General features: G+C 39.3%; 2 protein-coding genes across 2 annotated transcripts; one reads left to right on the forward strand and one right to left on the reverse strand.

Moving 5' to 3' along the window:
• Window positions 1-63: 63 nt before the first annotated feature.
• Window positions 64-2,319, forward strand: h2az2a (H2A.Z variant histone 2a). Its single transcript, XM_005730626.2, has 5 exons — window positions 64-160; window positions 1,123-1,200; window positions 1,321-1,434; window positions 1,565-1,694; window positions 1,815-2,319. The coding sequence occupies exons 1-5, from the start codon at window positions 158-160 to the stop codon at window positions 1,874-1,876; spliced, it is 387 nt and encodes a 128-aa protein (XP_005730683.1). The 5' UTR covers window positions 64-157; the 3' UTR covers window positions 1,877-2,319.
• An 8,936-nt stretch (window positions 2,320-11,255) lies between these two features.
• hs3st1l2 (heparan sulfate (glucosamine) 3-O-sulfotransferase 1-like 2) lies at window positions 11,256-14,221 on the reverse strand. The gene is made up of 2 exons (XM_005730628.1): window positions 13,834-14,221; window positions 11,256-12,645 (listed from the first exon to the last, which is right to left on the reverse strand). Exons 1-2 carry the CDS (start codon window positions 14,086-14,088, stop codon window positions 11,980-11,982), a joined length of 921 nt encoding a protein of 306 aa, XP_005730685.1. The 5' UTR covers window positions 14,089-14,221; the 3' UTR covers window positions 11,256-11,979.
• Window positions 14,222-24,636: the final 10,415 nt, after the last annotated feature.

The following is a 24,636-nucleotide window of genomic DNA, read 5'->3' on the forward strand; positions in this document are numbered from 1 at the left end:
ATTCGAAGTAACAACGCACTCTCCTATTGGCTCTCTCGGCTCCCACGAGGGGTTGCATGCAAACGATTTGCGAAAAGGTTTATTGTTTCTTTGCTTTCGGGAGCCGAAACTGTTTGGAATCTACTCAGCGCTACAATAAAATAACGCGTCGGGAAAAATGGTATGTGAACTCGGGGCAATGCTCAACGTGTTATAGGAGATATTGCCGTTTTTTAGCTTGAATAACTGTGCAGTTGTAGAAAGTGCTGCTTTGAATTTGAACTGGGGAAATCCGCGCAGAATGTGTGTGGTTAACAAGCTTGCTAAGAAGCTAACTGACAGCTAAACCATTAGCATTATCGTTACGGTAAGAAGTTCGATTCGTGTGGATTTTCGGCTAAAAGTAGACTGCTTTTAAGCTTTGAGTGTTTGTTCCGAGTTGTTTTGGGTATATTTGCAAATTTTCGGAGGTGGGTCGCTCATTTAAGAGAATAAACTGCTCTTTGAGTCGGTGTAGCCTGTGGATGGTGCTTTAGCAGTAACTGCAAGCTAACTTTAGCTAGTTCGTTGGCTTAACGGCTGGTTGACTGTTAGCTGCTGAATAATTCCTTTAAAATAAGTCTGCAGGTGATGCAAATTAGTAAAGACTACTTTGTGTTTTATTTGAGTCCAGGTGACTTTGTAAGTCCAACTTTCTTTGTCAAAATCTCTGAATGAAAACTTGACCGCTGACGGTCTTAAGGCGGCGCGTCTGTTTTGTTTGTCGCGGGGTCACTGCCAGCAACCTGCTGACAGGTTCTCGTATTTTTTAAGGAACGGAGTCGTTATTGTCTCTATTAAATCGGTTATTTTATCTTTAGGGTGTATACTTGCTGTTTCCGGGGCCGGTTAACGTTGCTACTTTTCATTTCTGTTTTATTTTTGATTGGCGGGAAAGCGACAACTGTTGAACCGGGCGTAACGTAAACTACTAGAACAATAACACGGAGAGCTCAGCGGTGACTCTCTAATTTATTCAGATTCGATTTTGCTATGTAACTTTAAGTCTTTTATTTTTCATTTAATACAAGTCAGGCGTATTCGTTTCACATTTGCTTCCACTTTCTGATTTCATCTTCTTTTCCGTTTAATCACTCAATGCAGGCTGGTGGCAAAGCAGGAAAAGACAGTGGCAAAGCCAAGGCGAAAGCGGTGTCGCGCTCCCAGAGAGCTGGTCTGCAGGTAAATGTCAATCATTTGTCGTGGTGCAGTTTGTGGCTTTGGTGCAGGTGTTAAACGCCACAGGACGTTTGCTTTTGAAAAAGAAAATTGGACCACTATCTTACTTCTGTTTCCTGACAGTTCCCAGTGGGTCGTATCCACAGGCACTTGAAGACTCGCACAACCAGCCACGGTCGTGTAGGAGCCACAGCAGCTGTTTACAGTGCTGCCATCCTTGAGTACCTCACCGCTGAAGTAAGACTTTCCATTCCCTCCATTTTAAACTTTGTTTTGATTAACAGTGTTACTTAATGTCAGCTTTGGTTGTTTTCACTGTAGCTAATTTTTTTGTTGATATGAATCCTTGTTTCTTTGTTTTTTCCAGGTACTAGAGTTGGCGGGTAACGCCTCCAAAGACTTGAAAGTGAAGCGTATCACTCCTCGCCACTTGCAGCTGGCCATTCGTGGTGACGAGGAGTTGGACTCCCTTATCAAGGCAACCATTGCTGGAGGAGGTGAGCTGGCAGTTTTCTGGACTGATTAATCGATATCTTATATAAACCATCTGTGTACAGATTGTATTCTATTTACAGATTATATATGTAAATTTCATGTTCATTTCCTTTTGCTTTCAGGTGTCATTCCCCACATTCACAAATCCCTCATTGGGAAGAAGGGCCAGCAGAAGACTGCATAGATGCCATGTTGACCAGAAATTTGGGGGCTTGGGCTTTGAACGGACCAGGAGTTCACCTTTGTTCTTTTTTATTATTAATATTATAGCAAACGAAGAGTGATTGTTAGCCTTTGTGTTTGTTATATTTACCAATAACTAGATAAAAAGTACAGAAAACCCCTTAAAGACAGTAAACCCTTTGTATGTTAATGTAGAGCGTTTGACTGGGGAGTTAATGATTATTTGAAATGGTGGCAGTGAATTTGTTTGATTGGCCTGGCTCTGTGTAATGTTTTATACTGAAAAAACAAATTGTTAAACTGTTTTTTATATAAAAGATCTTGTTTTGTGGTTATTTTCTCTGAAGTTATGATATTTACTATGACACATTTTTAAGGAGAATTTCTTTTTTGAAAGTAAATTGGATAACAGCTAAATAGTAAGATGGTGCTTCTTTTCCTTTTGACTTACTGTAAAAAAAAAATTGAACTGCACAAGAATAGTGATGTATTAAAAGTTACTTTTTTTTTTTTCTTACATCAAAATGAAATGACGTGTTGTAACCGCCTGCTACAGTGTTTTGTCTTAATGTTTACAGCAGTTGAAAAAATGTGTTAAACTTGAAACTACGTATTAACAGTGTAATCCTCAGCTAATTGGGAAACACTGATTGTAAACTTGTTGCCTCACTGTGGAGCACAAGTCCTGCCATTTGTCAGCTACATATCACCACTGGGTACATTCAGTACTCTGATACTTTGGGAAAATAAGTAGAGGATAAGTAATCAGCGCTGAAAACATTTGTCTACACTACCAAAATATATAGGCATACTAAAAATATATTTATATTCCCCTTCTAAAAGTCAATTTCATTTTTAAAGTTCAGATTTTGGAGCCTTTTTTTCTTTTCTTTTTTTAAGCTGTATTCAGGGAAATGACTTTGCCTATTTTATCTTTGAATAAACACCATTGGCATGTTATCTCTGACTTGGTTTGAAACATAAACTCATTTATAGAGACTGGAACATTACGTGTGACGCTGCAAATCATGAGCATAACTCCAAATATGCTTTCACATTGACTTAGTCGTATTTTGGAAACTCCAGAATGGTTAAAAACAAGACTGCTCTTATGACTCAAAACAGCAGTACCAGATAAAAGCTTTCTGCATAAAAATAATTTCAGAAAATTAATGTTAATATAAAATCCAATCAAAACGAAACTATAAAGTAGCTTACGTTTCTGAGATCTTATTCAAGTTAGAAATTTCAAGTGGTCTTAACACTGGTTCAGGCTTTTATGTCAGGAGGGTTATCCCCTACTATTGCCAGTTACTCCGTACACTAAATAAGCCCGTTCTTTTTTTACATTGACATTAATAATAATTTATCCTACAGCTAAATATATCTCCACACTGAAAATACCCCGAACGGAAAACATGGGAAAGTTTTCTAAAAACTACAAATCGTCTATTTTAATTTATATACCATCAGTTCTCTTAACATTCTTGTAAAATTTACTGACAGTTGTTTTAATTGCATGATTGTTATGCATCACTAAGATAGAGGGTTTTACGACATGTGATCAGATATTTAAACCTGCCTTAAGTTCCATTTAAAAAAAAGTGGGCAGTGATTGCATTTAATAGTGATGCAATCACTGCCCACTTTGATAGGAACCCCTGTTCCACTGTTTGTTATCTCAAATATATAATCACACATCAGCAACTTGATGTATTTAAGCATACAGACATGGAGAAGATAACCTCCTTAACTGAGCATCAGAATGGAGAAGAAAGCTAATTCAACTTTGAACGTTGTTGCTGGTTCCAGATTGGCTCATCTCAATATTTAAGAAATTTCTGATCTGCTGGAATTTTCCTGCACAACCATCTCTAGGCTTTACAGGAAATGGTTAAAAAAAACCCGAGAAAAGTGGCAGTTTTCTTTGTCCCACTGACAAAGTGGACAATAGAAGAATGGAAAAATGTTGCCTGGTCTGATGATCAGAATAATGCTTCTGCAAGCATCATGTAAACGCTACGCCACGAGTATTGATGCCGACCACGTTCTTTAAGATCGCAGCATGCCCATCTTCTTATAGCTCCTTCCAACAGGTTAATGAACCATCTCACAAAGCTCCGATCATCTCGTACCAGTTTCTTCATCATGACAATTTAATGATTTAATGTACACAAAGTCATCACATCTCAATCCAATAGCCCCTTGAATACATGGTAGAACTGGAGATTCACATCATAGATGCTAGTTGTTATACACCCACACACTACTTTCACACTACTGCTTCAGCAATCAAAACTGGATATTATCATATTTGTAAATATTTTGATTACTCTCTCTTTGTCTCTAAAATTAAAGATATAAGGTTATTTAAGTGAGCACAAATATACAAATCAGGCTGATGTAGAATATAATTGTAAATGAACCATTTATTCTCAAGAACAATACTATATTAGATAACATCCCGCTTCCTTATATCATTTAACTGTAATGGTCTCAGTTTGGCTCATGATGTGATCAGCTTTCTACAAAGTTTGCAGTTACTTGCAAATTTGTAAATGCAAGTTCTGTATAAGTTGTCTTTGGTGATATCTCCTATTTGTTTATTTCAAGTTACTCTGCATCTTAGTTCTAACTAGTTTAGTTTAGTTCTACTAAAGTGGAATTTCTGAATAAAAATAAAAATGTAGTCATGTATTAATTACAGAAGAAGTGAGAGTTTTAAAAAGGATCCAGTTGTTAAATAAACCTCATACAGTGATTGGCAGTTTTCAGCTCAGCTGGGGAGAGCACACACCTCTCATGAGAGCAAAAACTTTCCTAGAGGATATAAAAAGAAAATATCTAATATTTTTTGTGACACAAGGTCAACTATGGCATCTTTTTGGTCTTTTGCTTACAAAACCATCAGTTACTCTGATCCGCCTCGCTCCTGCTTCCTGTCATACCCCATTCATCCACTAGATGTCCTCAGACTTCTGTTCCAAGTCCTCTCTCCACCATAAACCATCTTACCTTTCCCTAATTTTCCCAACCACTGTCTAAATATTTGCCATTTTTCTTTCTCCCATACTAGAGTATTAGTTGAGTTCTCAGTCACTACTCTGATTCCTGATCAAGCCTATATTTTGTGACAATCTGAGGGCAAACCTCTATCTAAGAATACAGAATAGAATAGAACTGAATAGCCCTTTGTTGTCATTGTACATCTACAACAAAATTATGGGTGCTCAACAAATAAGAGGGATACATGCAAAATAGGAGAAATATATTCCGAAATAAGAAAAAGGCACACAATAGAGAACAAGATGTACAGTGCTTAGAAGTAGTGAAAAGAAAAAAAACTTGGTCTGAGGTGTTGAGTTATGCATTTTTCGCATGTTCCTCATTGCATGTGGGGTTCATGTCAATACCTGGGAACGCCTCCCTGCACAAACCATGACAAATACACTACCAGTTTATTGAAATCATTCAAAACTCTGGAGAACATGCTTTTTGTTTTCTTGGTGAGAGTTGGACTGGCAAACTGGAAATACTCGGCTATTCTGACTGATGACTGTGACCATAACCCCGTCGTTTTTCATAGGGCTGCTTAAGGATAGCTGTTTCCATATACTTAGATGAACTTAACCCAGCTTAGGTCTCAATGGGAAGCCTTGAGTTATCGCTGTCTTGATGTCATCCTGGTGTGTTTATGCCAGAAATGAAGATTAAGGGGTGGATCTAACTGCACAATCATATGATTTTATGCTACTTTATTCTTCTTTTTGACAATAATAGGTACCATAATGTACAAAATAAACAATATGCATTACACTCAGAAGTAATGCCTATTGTCCATTTTTTTTTAATGTGTATTCTAGCCTTATGTTTCCAAATAAACAGAGAAAGCTAAGTATTTACCCAGTCATTAAAAACCTCATTTTTTTGCAGTGCTTTTTTATTTTTCTATAATCCCTTATGACAAGCTAGTTTTTATGTTTTGTATCACCACAACACCTCATTGTCGTGCTCATCTCATTATTTTTGCAGTTCCCACAGGCTGAAGCGTCAGATAATATCTTTTGAACTGCAAATTACATGGAAGAGACGAGTGATGAGACGGCAGAAGATCAATCACCTCTCTGGGTGACAGGAACAGAAGGCCAGTTTATTAAAGAAAAAAAAAATCACAGATACTTCTGAACTTTTGTTTACTTATGTCTGACTCAGAGGTGTAATGACTCTGAAATGATGAAACGCGTTGCTTCGGATGTGTGGTGGCTCACAGGATCTTATTACATTGCTAACAGGGCTGACCTTTGCGGACAGTTCTCGAATACACCGAGACACTTTTTCTTTTCTCTTTACACGACAAACCTAAACTGAGTCACGGCGTTTCATTATTTTTTTTGCCCATTATCAGGTCCAAATGAACGTGGAACAAAACATCTTTCAAAACAGTGTCAGGCAGTGGATGCTTCTCAAAATACATGCGTTACCCTTTCTTTTAACCAAAAGATTGAAGGCAGATGCTCTGAAAAGGTTACAGATTTTAATGAGGAAATTGCAAACAGAACAAGTGAGAATGATGCAAAACAAACTCTCGGGGGTCTGGCTCAATCTCTTCCACAGGATGAATCTGCAAGGATCCACACTCAGATTATTCATTTAGAAGTAAAAGAATCAAATCACTCGAGAAGCGAGATCCCCAAAGTAGTTCAGCCAGACCTTCAAATCAGACTCTGCTCCTCTCCCAGGTTAATTAGCCTGGAGCTCAACACAAAAGTCCAAATCTCCATAAAACTTGACTCTTAGGTTCAATGCTAAATATCTCCCCAGGCTCCACTCTCCAACTTTTCCCACTATTCACCAATAGTTCTTGTAGATGGGCTTAGAGCCAGCCTTCTCCCCAAGCAATCAGCTGGCCCTCCAGGAATAAATCTAAGCTACAAGCAAAGGTAAGTAAGACTGGAAATGGGAGCCCAAGTGATACTACCAACAACATAGTACAACAAACTGGGAGTGAACAACAAGGAGAGCTGGGTTTAAATACTGCAGCTGATAGTGATGAGAGACAGCTGGAGTTCAGGTGGCCACACCTACTCCTGGGAGGAGGTAAGCAGGTATTTCTGCCCATACGCGCCCACGTGTAGTTGTAGCAGGGAGACGGAGAGAAAGGCAGATCAGCACCTCGAGCACAAGAGGGGTCGTAATGTCCTGTGGTGCTGTATTTAGGTACAGTTATGAATTTCAAGAATTTCTTTATATTTTCCACAACATTCTATGGACTTCCATTTTCACTTTTTTCAGAGCGTGATACCTAGATCATTAAAATCTACATCCACATTATCCCTGCATTTTTGAAAAGGTCTCCAATGAACAAATATCCTTCTGAATCTTTTGGATCCTATTTTATTTGTTTATTTCATATCGCATATAAAAGTGCAAATTTGTTCTTCTTTTGGCCTGATGCTCATTGCTGTCTGATTTCATCATTGTTCAAGCTTCTTCCTCTCACCTCGCCTTCACAGTGTTTTATTTTTTGGTATAATGTTTGTTGTCTTTTAATAATTTCTCTGTATTAATGTTGGCTCTGAACTGAGCTGAATAATAACAAATTAAACTTAACATTTTTGACACATTTTGTAACACTTTTTCCCAGCAAGGACAGGCATGAAAAGTCTGTAAATAAATGTAAATAAAAGTCTTCTTTCTAAGAAATGTCACTAGTTTCCTGAAGTGGAAACAAAATGTTCTGGACGAAACAAGCCAGTGATAATCAACGGTCTCTAAGACCTGGTATCATTAGTCACATATTGAGTGATTGAGCTCAATTTAATTTAACACTAATATCTTTATTAGGTGAGAATGATCAGAAAGCCCATGAAACCTGAGAAATATGTTTTTTATTGTGTTTTTTTTTTTTTTTTGCTTTGTTTTGTTTTTTGCAGTGCATTTGTAGCTTTGTAGCAACTTCACACAATTCTTCTTCTTATTGTGTGAAGTTGTAGTTCCCAAATGGTGCAGAGGCACACTGTTGTACCTAGAGATTTTGTGTCAGTCTTAAGTACTGCAAGTGCACAACAAGTAATGAATTACATTTGAATTTGCCATATTTGTACACATCAAAGGGTGTGACTGATAGCAAGGAGGATCACACCATGTGCGCGGGTGTGAAATGCATCACTTTCATGTGCACAGTGAGCCACAGTTTACTCGAAATTCTCAGTGTTATGAAAGGTTCCAGCACTGCGAATATGCTATCAAAGGTGCCTTTATCTAACATTATAATCAGAACAAGAACTGATTATATTTCAGAGGACAAAGTATATATTTTTTTGCAAAACTGAAGACAGCTGTGACTTGAAATGTCGCACACTTTCTTATTTTAGAGATACCAAGAAGCTCAGCCTCTGGGTCTAGATTTGGTCATACCCATTGCTGACCCATTGCTATGGCCTTACCAGGAGAAAAGTGGTGGACTAATGAAAATGTTCATCCTTACAGCTAATCATGTGGCCACAAAGAGCAGCATTATTGTAAAATATCTGCAAAGGAACTCTTTGATTACCATCAAATATGATGGCAGATTACTCCTTCACCTTGTCCATCAAATCCTCTAAAACAAACCTGATGTTCAGACTTTCAGGTAAAAAAAAAAAGTTGGTTATGAAGCAGCTGCAAACTCAGGAACTCCAGCACATGAAGTAAAGATTTCTGTGATTGAGAGAGACATCAGATGTATTGTCCACATGAATGTGGGCCTCTGTGGGAACACATGAAAGCCAGCGCTGCCTCACATCTTCAAAGAGTAAGAATCATTTGTTTATTCTTACATCTCCCTTTGTCTCCTTCTTTACAGTTTTCTCCCGAGGATGGTGGGAGTGTGACAGCCAGAGGTCAGCCTTCAGCTCCCATTATATTCTGCACTGCCTGAAATGCACCACACAAAACAGGGACAGCTTACATGGTAAGAATTCAGAAATTCTTTTTCAACTTGTTTCTATAGTTTTCAAACCTGTAAATTCCTGAAGTTATTCAATGTAAAAAAAACTTCACGCATTCTAACAAAGCGTGAAGGATTCCACATGACTTTTTCCTCGAAGAAAGTAAAATATGGACTAGACTGTTAGTATCAGTGGGGAAACAAAAAGCAGCTCCTCAAGATATTTTCAAGTAAAAAGATTGTCACAGTATGTGTTGTTATGTGATTGTGTGCAGAAGGTGCAGTATCAAGAGAAGAGAGAGACACAATACCGGAAAAAAAAGGAAATGCAGGGATGGTTGATTTAAAGCTACACTAAGCTACAGTGTAAATTAACCAGGCACTAAATAAGATGCTTTAAACTCCTCTTGGAATTTTTTCTTGGTGTTTTGAAATAAATAGTAGCCTGTTTCAACTCATGTTTTGGTTCAGAAGAATGCGTTCAGTGTCACTCACAATGTGTTGAGCTACAGAAAGCAGCCGTTTATGGTGTAAAACAACAGCTAAGAAATCATTTTTTTCATGTGGTGACTAGTTTATCTGAATTAGCTTTTTCCATGTTTTGACTGTATTATTCATTTGATTAACCTCCTAGGACCTGGCGTCCACATATGTGGACATCACATTTTGGGATGTCTTGACCAAAATATAAAATTTTACTCTACAAGGGCCTGATAACCACTTACGAGGACATTATACTGCAAATGTTTGATTGAAATGTAAAACAAATGTCCTCGTATGTCAATCTTATTTTTGTCAGAGATAAAATCAGGTATAAAAAAAACCTGGAAATTCTTTGTTTTTATATTCATCAGGTCCCAAACAGCCCAAATAGCAAAGAGAATTTAAAAATGCATGCCATGAAAGAGTTTGGGTCTTAGGAGGTTAAGCACACACAACCATTCATCTGGTACAGTTAGCAGAGGGGCCGTCTCAGCTCACAGTGGAGATAGGATATCTTCAGTATACCCAGGAGTGTACAGTGCAGTCAGCCAAACACAGTGAGTCCTAAAATATTCACACAGTCCCTTTCTAGAAACTATTTAATAAAATATTTAAATAAAAAATAAATATAAATATAAATAAATATTTAATAGCAGAATAATTATCATATTTAATTTAAATGAGGTATTAAATCTGCATGTGCCCAGTTGTTAGGATATGCTATACTAGATATATATAACATATCCTATTGTCCTGATAAAATATCTGAAGAGACCCTCGTCACCTTTACACTCTCAAAAGATAAGGTAAGCCCACCAAAACGCTGACCTCTAAGGTACCCTTTACACAGGGAATTTATCTGTATCACACTAACCCTCTTAGAGAAGCATATTACTGCCAAATTATGATCAGCGACTCACATAACTTACATTGCAAATATACGTGTATCTTTTTGGCACTCAAAATTAGGATATTCTGATGCTGGCCGACACCCCAAACACTTCCCGTTTATCTATAATGTACCTACCTTACCTACTATCTTTGTACTTGTTTCTGTGTCCCATCCTTCCTTCTTCTTTCTCTGTTTGTCATCCTCTCTCCAGGGGGTACCAGAGAGATCTTCCATTTATGGGAGCTGCGATTGATCCACAGTCAGGGCTCTAAGAAACCACAGCCTCCAGTCTACTTCTTTGCTTTTCTGTCTTTTTTCTGCCATCTTCATTATTAGTAAACCTTTCAGTACCTGCTTTTGAGGGTACAAATAGCTACCTTGAAGGCCAGTAATTAGCTCTAGGAGGAGCTTTTGTGTAAACTGGAACTGTAGAGACAGGTACAAAAGAATACTGCTTTGATCTGAAATGCTGTGCAGCTACTACACAGTTGTTATTAGTTGTTATCCAATGAAACACTTACAGATTTATACCTTTTACTTCTAAATTATTGAACAATTTAACTTACTTAAATTAAATTAAACTCTGCCTTGTGGAATGTACGTTGAAAGTGCATCAAACTAACATCAAACTAAAGACATGTCTGGGTTAAAAGCACCCTGGATATCCTTTAATCACAAGGCTTTTATTTTATGTACTGATGCTATGACTTGTCAGCCTTTTTAAGCCCTTCCAGATGAACTGGATTAAGGTAAGAAAACCATTTGGCCTTGAATACTGTCAGGAACTGAACAGCCCTTCTGGTGACCTACAGGTGTCGTTTGTTGCGGTGTGGTGGTGAAACTGAAGGTAACACCTACACAGGAATAACTTAATAATGAAAAGAGACGTACGCTTGCTTTGATCTTTGATGTAAAGAGCATGTTCAATAGACACTGACAGGGAACATCTTCATCCACTTCGAGGGAGAGGTGTTTCCAGAGAGGCCTGTCAGTGAGCCTATATCACCGTGTCTTTATGTTTGACATTTTAAATCCCTTTAAACCTCATAGCTGGAGTTCAGGGAACAGACTTTACCACTGAAGACATTTATTAGAAGGACATCTTAAAAAATAACACAAACTAGCAATAGCACTATGCTGGCCTTGAGCGTAAAAAAAAAGCAAAAACAGGTTTTCAGTGAGCCTCTTCCAAAAGAACTCGTGAGCATCTATTCAGTAAAATAGCCCAAAATAGCCATGAGGAAAAAATTAAAATGTTTTGCTAACACAAAAAGTTTTACAGTTGTTCAGAAAAATCAAAGCAAAGACTTGTTTTCTCTTTAAAATCGTTTGCATTGAACCTTGATTGACTTTTTATGCAACTGGAGTTCATAGTGCAACAATAACGCAACCATCTTTTGACCATTCATCTATTTCTACATCACATCAAAGTCGTCACATATTCTTTTAACGACCCACACACGAGAACTAACAGGGAGTTAGTTGTACTTTCAGTTTCAGACTTGTGTATGGCACGGCTGTTGTAGCTTCAGCAAGTGAGGTTTTCCCTGGAGGCACCAACATGGTGTTGGTAAAGGTTTATGTTGGCTACGGGTTCAACATCAGCAGTTTGTTTTCTTCACATGTGCTGCACATGTTGGCCACATTCATACCTGAGTAGGCATCAACAAAAAGAGATTTTTTTTTAATGTTCCCACTCATCTAGCTAGAAAAACACCGTTTTATCTCTCCCTCTGCGTCCCTGAATGTGTCGGCACTGTTCAGGAGGCGTTTCATCGTCACTGTTGCTCTGCTCAGTGGATCAGCACCAGGCAAATGACCTCCCCACCATTTCAAAGAATAACTTGTTTGGCTTTCTGAAGTACCGACAAAGCTTCTTCAAGGCTTGGGTACTCAGTGGAGCATGTGGCCTGCCTTTAGACTCGTCCAGGCACTTGTCGTGTCCAGCCGACAGGAGGCAGTAGAAGCCCTTGGTGGTGTTGTAGTAGAAATTGCTTGGGTTGATCCTGGGCGGCAGGTCCAGAAACCTCTCTGCCTTCCTCAGCTCAGGGAAGGGATCCCGAATAAGCGCATCTCCGTCCACCACGTGGATCTGCTCCCTGGGGAAGACCTCCAACCAGCGGGCAAGGTGCTGGTGATAGAGGCTCCTCTGCAGTGCCTTGTATCCAGGATCAATATGGCCTTTGTGGAGTAGGAGCTCCTCTAGGGGCTTGTAGGGCTTGTGTCGTGTTAGGCGGTTGTGCAGAACCTGGGTGTAGTCAGAGATCAGCCTCTCAGCTGGGTCCCGGACAATGAGTAGCAAGCGGACAGCAGGGTTCATGTCTGAAACTCGTGCAGGAACCTGAGGAGCTGCGAAGTAACCTGGGGTCTTTTCCACTGTCAGTTGACCTGGGACGGTGAAGGGCATCTGGGCTCGGTACCAGGCCAGACCTCTGCGATAGTGCTCCTCCACATTGAAATAATGCACCTGTCAGAGGATGCAGAAGGTATTTAGTGATGTAGATGGGGGAAAAAAGCAGGTCTTCATTCATTTTTATACTACTTGTTGACACTGTTGTTTTGAAATTTTAGTTTGTTTTGAAACTTAAAGGAAATTTTAGGGACATCTAATAATTTCTAAACCTTTTTACCATCTAAAACACTTTTTTCTTCATTTAGTCCCAATCTTGTCTAAACCAATCTATTCTTTGGCACCAGTTTTCTAACTTCATAGTCCTCATTTTAAACTATCCTGATTAGGATTTCTCTCAGTGCAGCTTTTCAGGACAGGCCCGTCACCATTCATCATACTTACAAATGTACATGACAAACTACACAGAAACTCAACTCTCTTTGCTCTGGTTTCTTTACTGCACTGAAGAAGATGCAGTACGTGTTTGGCCTGAACTAAACTTTCAGAAAATCCTCACGCATTTGATAATTAGACCGCCTCTGTGCCCTCTTGGTCTTGCCTGAGTTGCATCTCCAACTTTCCGAGTGCAGAGTTTTACACTTCTACAGTATATATTTGCACCTGGGGCATTTTGTTAGCTCCATTACCTTGAGATTGAATTTTTTGCTTCAGTGCAGCTCTATATTGTTAGAGCTGAGTCTGTTAATACATATTTTCAGACACAGAAGGTCTATCCACAGTTACAATCATTATTACTTACTGAATTTTCAACTAATTTTCAAGTACTATGTTATTTTCTTTGCTTGGAGTTTTCAGATTTTTCATGGCCAACCAATGTCTGGTTGTTGGCCTGGAGTTTTGCCACTCTAAATATAAAATCCTGCGAGCTTCTCGAGGTTGACCTTGCTATTCTTTGAATACCATCAGGTGGTTTTGAGGCACACTGATGAAATTTGTACAATTCAATAAAAGCAGATTTTTTTTTAAAGGATATCCAAGTGAAAAGAAAAAAAATGTTAATGTGAGATTTCACATAAGGGTTTCAACAAAAACTACAATTGAATTTTTGACACGTATAAAAATAGATTTTGACGTCCATCGTATATTTAAGAAGAAAACAGACATTTTTCTGAATGGGAACATTTTATCCCAGTTTGACGTTAGAGTAGAAAAGATGAAACTACCTAACACTTAAGTGCTTAAGTGCAAACTGAGTAATTATTGTCCGCAGCTGGTGATAGTGAAAAGTGTTTTGTTTATCACCTCAGCCTTTGCCACTTCCACATCTGGGTGCAGATTGAGCATCTCGAGCAGGGCTCTGGTGCCACCTTTCCGCACGCCAATGATAATAGCTCCGGGCAGCCGCTGCTGGGTAGCATTGTAAAAGGAGGAAGAAGATGATGGAGGGGAGTAGACGGAAGAACTGGATCCCCCAGAGCGCAATTCCCTTAAGCACACAGACAGCTGAGTCTGCAGCAGCAGAAGCACCAGCAGCGCTAGTAGCACTGTCCACAGCATGGTGCCACACGCACACACACAGAGGTGGAGTGATGGTTATGAGCACACTCTCATGAAGCTCCCGGACCAGTACGTTGTGCTTGTTATGAGTCAGCGGGGGGTCTCGGGAGGGAGCCCTTCAATTGGACAACCTATGAAGCAGGAAAAAAATAAAGGTTATCATCCACTTTTACTGTCTCACTCTGCCACTTTCTTCTTTAATAGCACCAGTGTAGCAGAAAGGTCGAAAAGTGATACACTTGTCAAGAAAGTTGATGATAAATAAGCAAAAATTTATTCCGTCTGAATATAAATTACTGTGAGCAATCGTTATTAAAATTCAACAGCATGAAAACTGAAGGCTGAACTAAGACCTTTAATGTTTTTTTTTTATCACTTTTATTGCAACCTCATAACACGTTTTAGGCTGTTATTTACTGTAACTCAAGGAAGCTGCAGTCAGATCAAAACAAGGAAAAAATGTTTTAGCCTCAAGCATGAAAAAAACATTTTGAAAAATCGAATGTATTATTAATAAGTGGTTTATAAGAGTATAAATAGAACAATAGGTGCAATGAGGCAACTATTTTTGATCATATGTAGGTTAACTTTAAATGTGGTACATTTTTCTGTCTGCTGCATGTACTGCACATAAAACTGCATGCTTTAGGAATTCCACGTTAGCTTGAAGATGGACACGTTTGAATGTGTGTGTGTGTGTTGAATCTGCACCAAAAGAATAAAAATCTTTAAGAAAGGATGTCGAGTTGGCAACACTCAGATTATGACCTCAGTCACAGTGCAGTTTCTTTTCATCCCACATAGCTAAAGCTCATTGCTACATGGTGCTTGCTCGACTGTTTTGTGATCCCATACAGTATGTCTGAGACAGCTCTGCACACTAATGTGTCAAGTCCAGGCCAAAGTAGTGCAGGTTTGGAGCCTCAGATATAGGGCTGCAATATGAATGTAGACAGAAAATATCAAAATATTAATCTATATCTAAAGCAGATGGAGGAAATGCATTGAAAATTTATGTTGTTATGGGGGTTTACAGTCTCCCTAAGGAGCACTTACACCCATCTGAGTTCAGTGGAACCATTTTTACAGTGGAGGAGACGAGCCGCAGTGATCCTGAAATCCCGAAAGTGGAATTTTGTCTCATTGGGTTGTTTGAGTTTAATCTGTTGGTGAGGTTTTAAATTAGCATAAAATTTTGAATTTTGAATGTTAAAAACAGACAAGGTTTCAAATGATGAGTTCAGAGTCTGTACGAGAAGTCCCCATCGGGGAAGAGATCAGACCTTAAACCTTAAACACTCAGGTTCAGGTTTTTCAACTCTTGACTCTTTATGCTGACAAAGAGAGTAGATATACCTCATATAGTCATGTAAAACAAAGCCTATTATCAGATAAAAATCTGATTTTGTGCTACTGGAGTCCAAGAATAAAAATATGGAGTTGCTAAACTTGCAATGAACATTTTAGGTCCCCTCTAAGTGTAAGAAAACATTTTTTCCACTACTGCATCTAAAGGAGTCCAGAGATCTTCCATCCAAAAAAATATCTTTGCAGGTGCCCCCCCACCACCACCTTTTTTGTCTTTACATAAATAAATAATATGTATCCAGGCACAGTATACAGGAAAACTCTTCTTAAAGAAAAGACAAAGGAGAAACTAAAGAGCAGTTTAACTTCAGTTCTTTGTGGTGAATTTGTTTTGAAGATGTGAGTTTAATAGTTACTGTTTCAGATTCACAGCAGGATTTTTACAGAACTTCTGAGTCCTGACCACAGTGATCAATAACCTATGAAGGGTGCCAAACAAATACATGAATAAAACATACTCAGATGGGGGAATAATGATCGTTTTGTTCGAAGCATGCTTATGGGCTTTAGTTTTAAAATAAAATGATTGAAATATCTCTCATATTACTGGGGTAAGAATAAAGTGAGGGAGTGAAAAAAAAAATTAAACGTAAAAACAATAATGCAAGGTCTGTAGAGCTTAAAAAAAGAGGCAACTCTTTAAGTCTTTGAAGATTTCAGCTTTCATCCAAGAATATCTTCAGTTTAAAACCAAGCGGTGGAAAGTCCCAGGTATTTATACCCGAGTGAGGGTTGTTCCCTTGGGCACGAACCTGAAGGTCACTGACCCACTACTGATAATATGAGTCATCACGTGGTCACGTGAATAAAAAGGTGCAGGCCATTCCCATCACTGCGGGTTAAAGGTGAAGCCACTGCGAAACCTTACCCCACCCTGGATTCACAGTCTCTGTCCGCTGTGAAAGACCGTCATTGAACAAAAGTGGAAACTTACAACAGCAGCTATCAGCCACTTGCAGTGAAGTCTTCAGATCCCTTCCCAGGAGCTTCAACACTAACACCTTTGTCCAGGTGAACTCAATAGGTCACATGATAGTGTGAGGCAAGGTCTCACAGGGGTTTCACTCTGAACCCTGGTGAAGAAAATGACCCACGCTATTTTTTCACACCATGGCTATTGATCAGTTAGTCAATGACCCTCAGGACAGTATCCGAGGGATAACTCCCATCAGCTTTTAAACAACTTTTTGTTCATTGCCCTTTTCAAGCTCCCTAAGATGATTGAAAACCTACACAGAGAAGAAACTGCAAGATCTGAAAATTAGTATTATACATGTAGCTGTAGAGGTTGGACACCAATGTTCAATTTCAGATTTAATCTTCCACTTTATCACAGTCATTAAGCTGAAAAGGTCATTCCACACCTCCCAGTTTGATGTGACAAATGAGTGCAGATTACCTGCATATATGGCATTTAAGGAGACTTATGTGAGAAATTCATGTGGTTTCTGTTTTATTTTTTTATAAATGTTATAGTGTTGTTTTTTACTTGTTGCTGGATGTTGTGTGGACATGTATGCAAATAAGAATCCAGAGAACTCAAATGCTGTGAATAGCATTTCTGTGCACAAACTTTCCTTCAGTTTTTATCTGTTTTGACATCAGAAATTTGATTTCAGGAGCTTTTTCCCAGTAAACGTGTTGCTTTCTGCTCGTCAAACCAGCACGATCTCAACACAAAAGCATCAGATGTTTAACAACTCAAGCCAACGGCCTCTTGCGGTTTAATAAATGCAAGTAAATTCACTACTGTTGATGCTACAATCAGTCCATTTGATAATTCCAAAGAAGTTTGTTGCACATGAGAAAAGACTCCCATCAGCGCTTTGTTCCATAACAACATGTGGTGAACACTGTGAAAGAGTCTTGTTTTGTGAATAAACAAAATAAAGTAGTTTAGATGCTTTAACCTAACAAAACAGCAAGTGAACATGAAGACAGAAAAATATAAAAACAGCGAACAAAGGGTAAAAACAGCGTTCCCACATACTAAGCTTCTTTGTTTGGCAAAATGATCACAAACTTCTGGAAAAGGAGACTATATATCATTGTATCTCCAAACAATTTATCATTATAATTTGAGCAGCGATACTGATCCAATCACCCTGATTATACTCCACTGGGTGGTCCAAAGTGCTGGTAAATTTGCACCAGTATGCTTTGACATGTCAACTCCAACTGTAGAGTGAAATATTCCAGTCAGGAGAAGGTAAGAATTTTATTGAAGCCATGTCAAAGCTCTCACACTGTAGTTAAAAGCACCCGCACATTTGATTTGCAGTGCCCAATTACATTATTATTATATCATCATATAGTCTACAAGATTTAAAAGATTTTTATTTGTATGGTACCAAATTCTGTGCATGTGAGACTGTGACAGTTGTTTTACAAACTGAAATAATTGGTCTATTTACATAAAATGATTGCTTACTTATACATAATAAGTTATATCATAAGATTATAAATAATATTTATAATTTATCTGATTTTTGCAGAAAATGATTTGACTTTGACATGTAATATTTAAATTTTGATGCCTCACTCTTGGCACAAGGCGGCTGTGTAATTTTTTACCACTTCCACAAGACTTTTCCCCGCATTCAGCACTTTCATGCTTGACGCTTTGACCACATTTTGTCGATTCAGCTTTTATTTATGTGATATTTTGAATGCAGCTCTTGCTGCAGAGTGCTTTTACACTGAAATATTAATCCTTCTACTAATGTAAAAGAAGGCCAACAACAAAAACTAGCAATGTTTTTTTCTTTAAAGAAAATCCAGTAAAGAAAAACAGCCTTATCACTTATAAAGAACTTTGTTTCTTGCTTTGGCAAAACTGTGTTGATATTTGTAGACTCAGGCATTACATGACATGACCACAGTCATATGACGGGTGGATTGCATTATGGCGGTTTAACCAGAGACACTCACTTTTATTTTTCGGCGTTTGTGGGAAGCTAAATTAAAGGTCATGTTGTGTTTGTGTAGGAAACTTTTAGCGATCACTTGTTTTAATTAAAACACAGCTTCTTCCTGTTCCTGCTCTTGTTGTTGTTGTCGTTGTTGAGCTGAAGTTGCAGTGACGCGACTGAGTTATTAATTAGTGTAACAATGTTCTGGTTCAGAGGAGGAACCCTGTCTAGCATTGTTCCTGTAGCGACTCACTAATTGCACCTTCAGGGAGCATAACTGCACCCCGACCTTCTGTGCTATCCTCTGGCTTAGTGACGCTGGCGTCACACGTCCCTTGCTGGCTGTGGATGGGACTCCCAATGTACATCAGCAACGTGTGGATGTTGTCGGCTGAAGTAGGTGTTGTGGGTGACGTCATCGTTCATTATTATGTTTCAGAAGTGAGAGTAAACAGGTTAATTTTAGAAAATGTTCAAATGAACATTTCTGCAGTTTTAGATGACTTTTTTGTAAAGAATCACTGGGATTGGATAAAATTAAGTACAGACATGTAAATTTAAATAAAAAAGAAACATCTTAGAACTGTGCAAAAAATGCATATTCAATGTACATTTTCATGACGGTTATGTCAGCGCTGACATAGAAAGAAAGCTGAATCAATCTGCCCACTTTGTCAAAAAAGTCCAAATTCTACTCATTCAACTTTAGTCAAACTACAGCTAACAAACCACATTTATTAGCCCTAAGCTACTCATTTGATTCCAAACTATTTGTAGATAATGCCACAATGATCTCTCTGTTATCACTCATTATTATATGCAGCTCTGAGCTGAATGAATGTTGTTTTGTTGTTTTATCGCAAATTCTGACCGGTTCCAGCTTTTGACTGGAAAATATATTCTCCGTTTTTGCAAGCTCAGATAGATAAACAAGATTTTCAAGAATTACACAGGGATTAAAAAGTTGCATCTGCAGTGATTATTATTATTCCTGTGGTGTCTTATTGCTTTGTACAAAACTAGAACATTCGAGTCGACTATTACCTCCAGCCTCACACTGTTCAGTGATTACAGCCCCTTAATAATTCAGCCAATAGCAACTAAAATCCCTGGCTCCTATACATTAGCTGCTTTAAGCAAGTAGCAAGATTTCCTGATTCAGATTCCCTACAGTCATGATTTTGATGTAAAGTGGCAAACTGCGTGCTGACGCCAATCAATCACAGTGTAGGGCATGTGCAATTTATGTGAGTATGTGAGCAACGGAGACAAAGAAAGTAATCCTCAGTGAGGTTTATGTGTGTGCGCGCTGCACAGAGACACGCATGCCTTGCATTAAGTGGTTGCACGAGTCCCTTGTGACTTCTCTGTAAGCTGGAATATTCCCCTGCTGTCAAGTCGCTTCTCTTCCACTTCACCTCGTGACCTTCCTCTCCCTCTTCCACCTCCTTATTACCCTCCTTCTCACCTACACTCATCATCTTTCACCCTCACCTCTGCTCTTTGTTTCCTCAGCCTGTTCCTGACTCTGTCTTCCTGAGTTGTTTGAATCCTTGCGTGTTTATGTGGATCAGCAGCACATGCAGCACCATGCTAATGGGGATGCCCTGCAGCAGCCTCTTAGCGGCTCATAAATAAAACACAAACGCACCTTTCCGCCCAGAAATATTTTTGAGTCAATGAACTTTTAATCTTGATGAACAAAAAATGACACAGGATTGCAGTTGGAAATGGGAAATAGTTCCACGGATGTAAAAACCCGGCACTGATTAAAAGTTATTTCAAGGTTTAAATAAGGTTATTGCTGTTTGGCTCAATGCCGTGATGGAGCACGGCATCTTTGAAAAGTAAACCAAAGAAAACACTGTAAAAGTACAAAAAGGGCAAAACAGCAATCCATTTTTCATATTGCTCATGTATTTCTTGGTTCTAAATTATTTGTTTGAGTCTTTTACTTGCAGACAGATTTGCAAACTTGCAATCGGAGTTCCTTTAAAAGACAGAAATCTTTGGGATAAATGGTATGTCTGCTGAGTTTTACTGAGAAAAGTTTTTGCTTCCACCTAAACCTTCATGGAGATAAACATCAAACACACAATAGCGCAACGTGGCCGCAAAGTCAAGCTCAGCCACAGTCCCAGCCAATCAGCTGATTTCAGTGACAGCCCACATCGGCTGATACCTTCTACACTCATAGTAGGTTCTTTCAGCCAGTCTACAGTTGCAGCACATCTGCAAGCCACTTTGAAACCCACCTCCCCTCTAGCTCCATCATTTATGCAGTTCTGACTTGCATTATGTAATATTACTGATTCTTGCTTTATTGAGACGGGGTCTTGCTCATGTGCTTTGGCTTTTCATCTCTGGTGGGGATTTCCCAGAATGGACCTACACCAAATGTAAAAATGAATGCAGATAGAACTCACAATTTTCTATTTATTTTTTGACTACAGTGGTTCTGATTGAAATTACTTTTTTCAGTTTGCACTTTGCTGAAAATTGACTAAAAACTAACATGGATGTTCTCTTCATTCAGTGCTTATTAAAATGCATGCACAAGTCCCCTGTTAATGATAAAAATAAGCAAATGAGTTTAGGATTAAAAAAACTGAGAGATTTCTGTTTAGCAACTGGCTGGACTGTTTTCTTTTTTTATTGGCACCATGTGAGCAGCCTCTCAGCTCTGCTCAATGAGCCTCACATGAATCATTGCAAGTCCTTGTCTTTCCCCGCTCATCGCTTCTTGTGATTCACATTAGCCAGCATGCAAAGGGAGAACAAACAACAACAACAACAATGCCAAGATTGCCAATGACGCATGAATTCTCCATACTGATAAACACACGTTATGTAGCCAAGCTGCAGACGATAGAGATGGAGGGGAAAGGAGAGAAAAGGGGGAAGGGTGGAGTGTAATTATCTGTGAAAGGCAGATGCTTCCATCTGCATTTGGGGAGAGTACCAGTGTCTTATAAGTTCTGGTGTGAGTGTGTTTGTGTGTGTCTTGTGTCATCTGCATGTGTGCAGAGCCTTAGCCTTTTGTGCAGACACCCAGCATGTGACTGCTAGTGATCCAGGCCCCTGGAAATATCTTTTTACAGAGCGATGGTATTTGGGGGTGGGGGAGGGATTATCCTGTACAGAGAGTCAGGGGGTGGCAGGGAGGGAGGAGATGGGTGGTAGGGGGGAAGGATGAGACTGAGGTACAGTTGTTGTGTGTGTGAGGCAGCAGGAAGATTGTCTCTGGTAGGGGGTGGCATGGTGAAACGCTTTGGATTGCCAAGCCTGTCATATCACCAAGGCTGTGAAAGTCTGATAAAACTCTCTCTGTCCTCCTTCCTTTTCTTTCTTCTTTCATTTGCCCCCCTCCCCATCCATCTCTTTTTCACACTCTACTCGCCATCCTTTCCTTTTTTCACCTTGGGTTTCACCTTCATTTACCCCAAACTTCCCACACATTTTCTTAGTTTTCTGTCTCTTTGTATACCTTCTTTAATCCAGGTCCTGCTCAGCCAATCACGCTTGCTGATTACAGCGAACATACGCCGAGCTGATTGCCTTTCAGAACAACAAAGGAAATGCAACAAGGCTGTTCCTATTCCCCATCCCTTTCCCATTACCCGCCTGGAGAGGAGATGGCCAACACTCAGAGGGGGGTCTGTAATCAAAATAGATGGAGCTGAGACTGCAATCGGTCATACTTCCAGATCACGCCGACCGCCAGTTTTCCTCGAAGCCTCAGACAATAAACAGTAAGACTGAATGCTTCATGTCCATCTTTTTGCTTTTCCCAAAAATCCTTTTAACCCCATAGAAGCTGATCTGCTGCCAGATCTTTCAAAGTTTATGCATAAGATGAAAGAAACATCAGATGTGAACAAAAAAGTGAAAAGTCTTCTTCCGTATCTATTGAAGTTCAGGAGTTTCACCTCTTTCAGGCATTCTGTTTTTCTGCGTGAGTAGTTTGAGGCACTCTGCACCAGGTACTCAGCCAGAGGAAAAAATGCTGAACTCGGAAGATTTGATCTATTTCTGAGAGAACATGGGAAGATGAAGCAGAGGGTGAAAAAGAAGTGTCTGAGAGGTTCTTGACAGGATCCTTTTTCTCCCTTGTTATCTCTTCCTCGTGGGTCTGTTTCTGCTGTAAAACTTCACATGAGAGTTATTTAAAATATCCTGAGATGATATAATCTCCAAATTCATCACATATGATCACGACTATTTTGCTTTACATTTGCATGCAGTAGATATCCTTTAGCATGACTTTAGAACAAGGTTACTGTTGTGTTACTGTTGTTTGTTTTTTGTAGCTCAAACTATCATCTAAACCCCAAGAAGCAGACAGTTGCCTAAACTTAACTAAAGAAGTTAATGCGTGCATTGTACAGAACAATTGTTTTGCTCAACCAGTGCATATCAGCTTAAAACTAACTAAATAAAATAAAGTAAAATAAAGCTCCACAGTCAAATGAGTGTGGAAGTAAGTCCTGAGTTCGACTCCACCACCTGGTTGGAGCCTTTCTGTGTGGTGTCTGCATTTTCTCCCCATGCCTGCATGGGTTCCGGCTTCTTCCCACAATGTGAGTGAATGGCGACCTGTCAAGGGTGTGCTTTGTCTCTCACCCTATAGGTGATAGGGATAGCCCCTGTGCTACCCTGACAAGCAGAATAGGAGCTACATGTGCTTTACAGTATGAGAGTGCCCAGGAGATTTAGTAAGAAGTTCATACCTTGGTTTGCACTCACTTAAGAGCTATTATGTTTCTTATTTTCTATCCCCTGCATATATACTGTTATTGTGGTAGATGCTCATTTAAACGTGGCCCAAAATAATGAGCAGCTTATGTACAAGTAATCCCTGTGAGCCAAAAGATCAGGATTTATACTGCTCTAAATTATGTCAGTGAGAGTGAAAATCCTTAACATGCCCATACACAGAACTAGCTGTGAGAGCAGAAGCCCCTCCCACCTTGTGTTGTTTGCAAAAGGCAGCCAATCAGAGAAAAGTTCTGCCTGACAGTGGGTGATGAGAGAAGCTGCATGAATATCCAGTTTAAGATAAACAATGGTTATTTATGAATCATGCAAAGTAGTTGGAAATAGGGGAAAACTTAAAAAGGAATTATGCACAGAATTAAGTTTACTACATGCCACCAAACTGGTGCTTAACAAATGGGTATAATAAGGGGAACCAGTGCTTTCTGTAGGAAATAAATTTCATCGAATATAAGTGTTTACTTCAATTACACAACAGAAACGACACAATTATGAACACAATGTGTCAAAAAGTGTCAAATGTGGTCTAATAGTAGCCTGGACAGCAAACAAACATAAATTCGATTTTATTTATTAATACAGTGTGACTTCACAACCCAGATGTTTTCAGAACACACAATAAAGTGTGTCATGCAGGCTGACCTTCGCTGATGTCTGTCCATCTTTTACTTATCAACCCCCAGCTGCTTTTCAAATTAGACTAAAAAAAGGGGCCCGGCAGCCGGCAGTCACTTACCTTTCACCCGCTTATCATCTTATTCATTCACACATGCACTACACCCATGTAAGCCCCCTCCTCTACCAACCCCACCGCCTCCTCCTTTATCCTCCCTCCTCCTCACATCCTTAGCCATGCACGCGCCAAAATCTGGGTCAGCCATATCAAACACTAAAGTGTGCGTCTCTGATGTGTGTTTACTGTGTGTCTGGATGTGTATGTGTGGCGTATGAATATTGAGTTTTAATATTGAGTCTGGAGGGGAAGAATTTGGGATTCTACTGTTGTTATTTTATCAGGCGCTGCACTGGGGGGAATGTGATTAGGAAATGCAGTTTTATCAAAGGGATCTTTGTGTGTGTGCATGCATAAAAAAAGCAAGATGTTTCTGTAATAATGTGTGTGGTGTGTGTTTTAGAGAGAGAGAGAGAGGCAAACTGAAAAGCAAAGCTTGGAGGGGCTGTGTAAATTTGCTCTAATTAAAAGGGTTTTTGGCCGGAGCGTCTGGGCATTGCCACTGGCATACATTCAACACTCATGTTTGTGTGTCTGTGTGTGTGTGTTTGGGCCACTTGGCACAAAGCCTGGTACAAGCCATTTGGATTTAGAGATGAGAGAGAGAAGGAGAGCTGGTGTTTTCCTGACCCAGGTACAGTTGGGGTCTGAAGTTTACACACAGTCATCATGGGCATGAATGTCATGGTAATTTGGGGTATTTAATGATTTCCTTGAATCATTCTTTTAAAATGGTGGAATGATTATAAGATACACATT

The sequence above is a fragment of the Pundamilia nyererei genome, unplaced genomic scaffold, assembly GCF_000239375.1.
Source record: "Pundamilia nyererei isolate P.nyererei 1_Seehausen unplaced genomic scaffold, PunNye1.0 scaffold00038, whole genome shotgun sequence".
NCBI lineage: Eukaryota > Metazoa > Chordata > Actinopteri > Cichliformes > Cichlidae > Pundamilia > Pundamilia nyererei.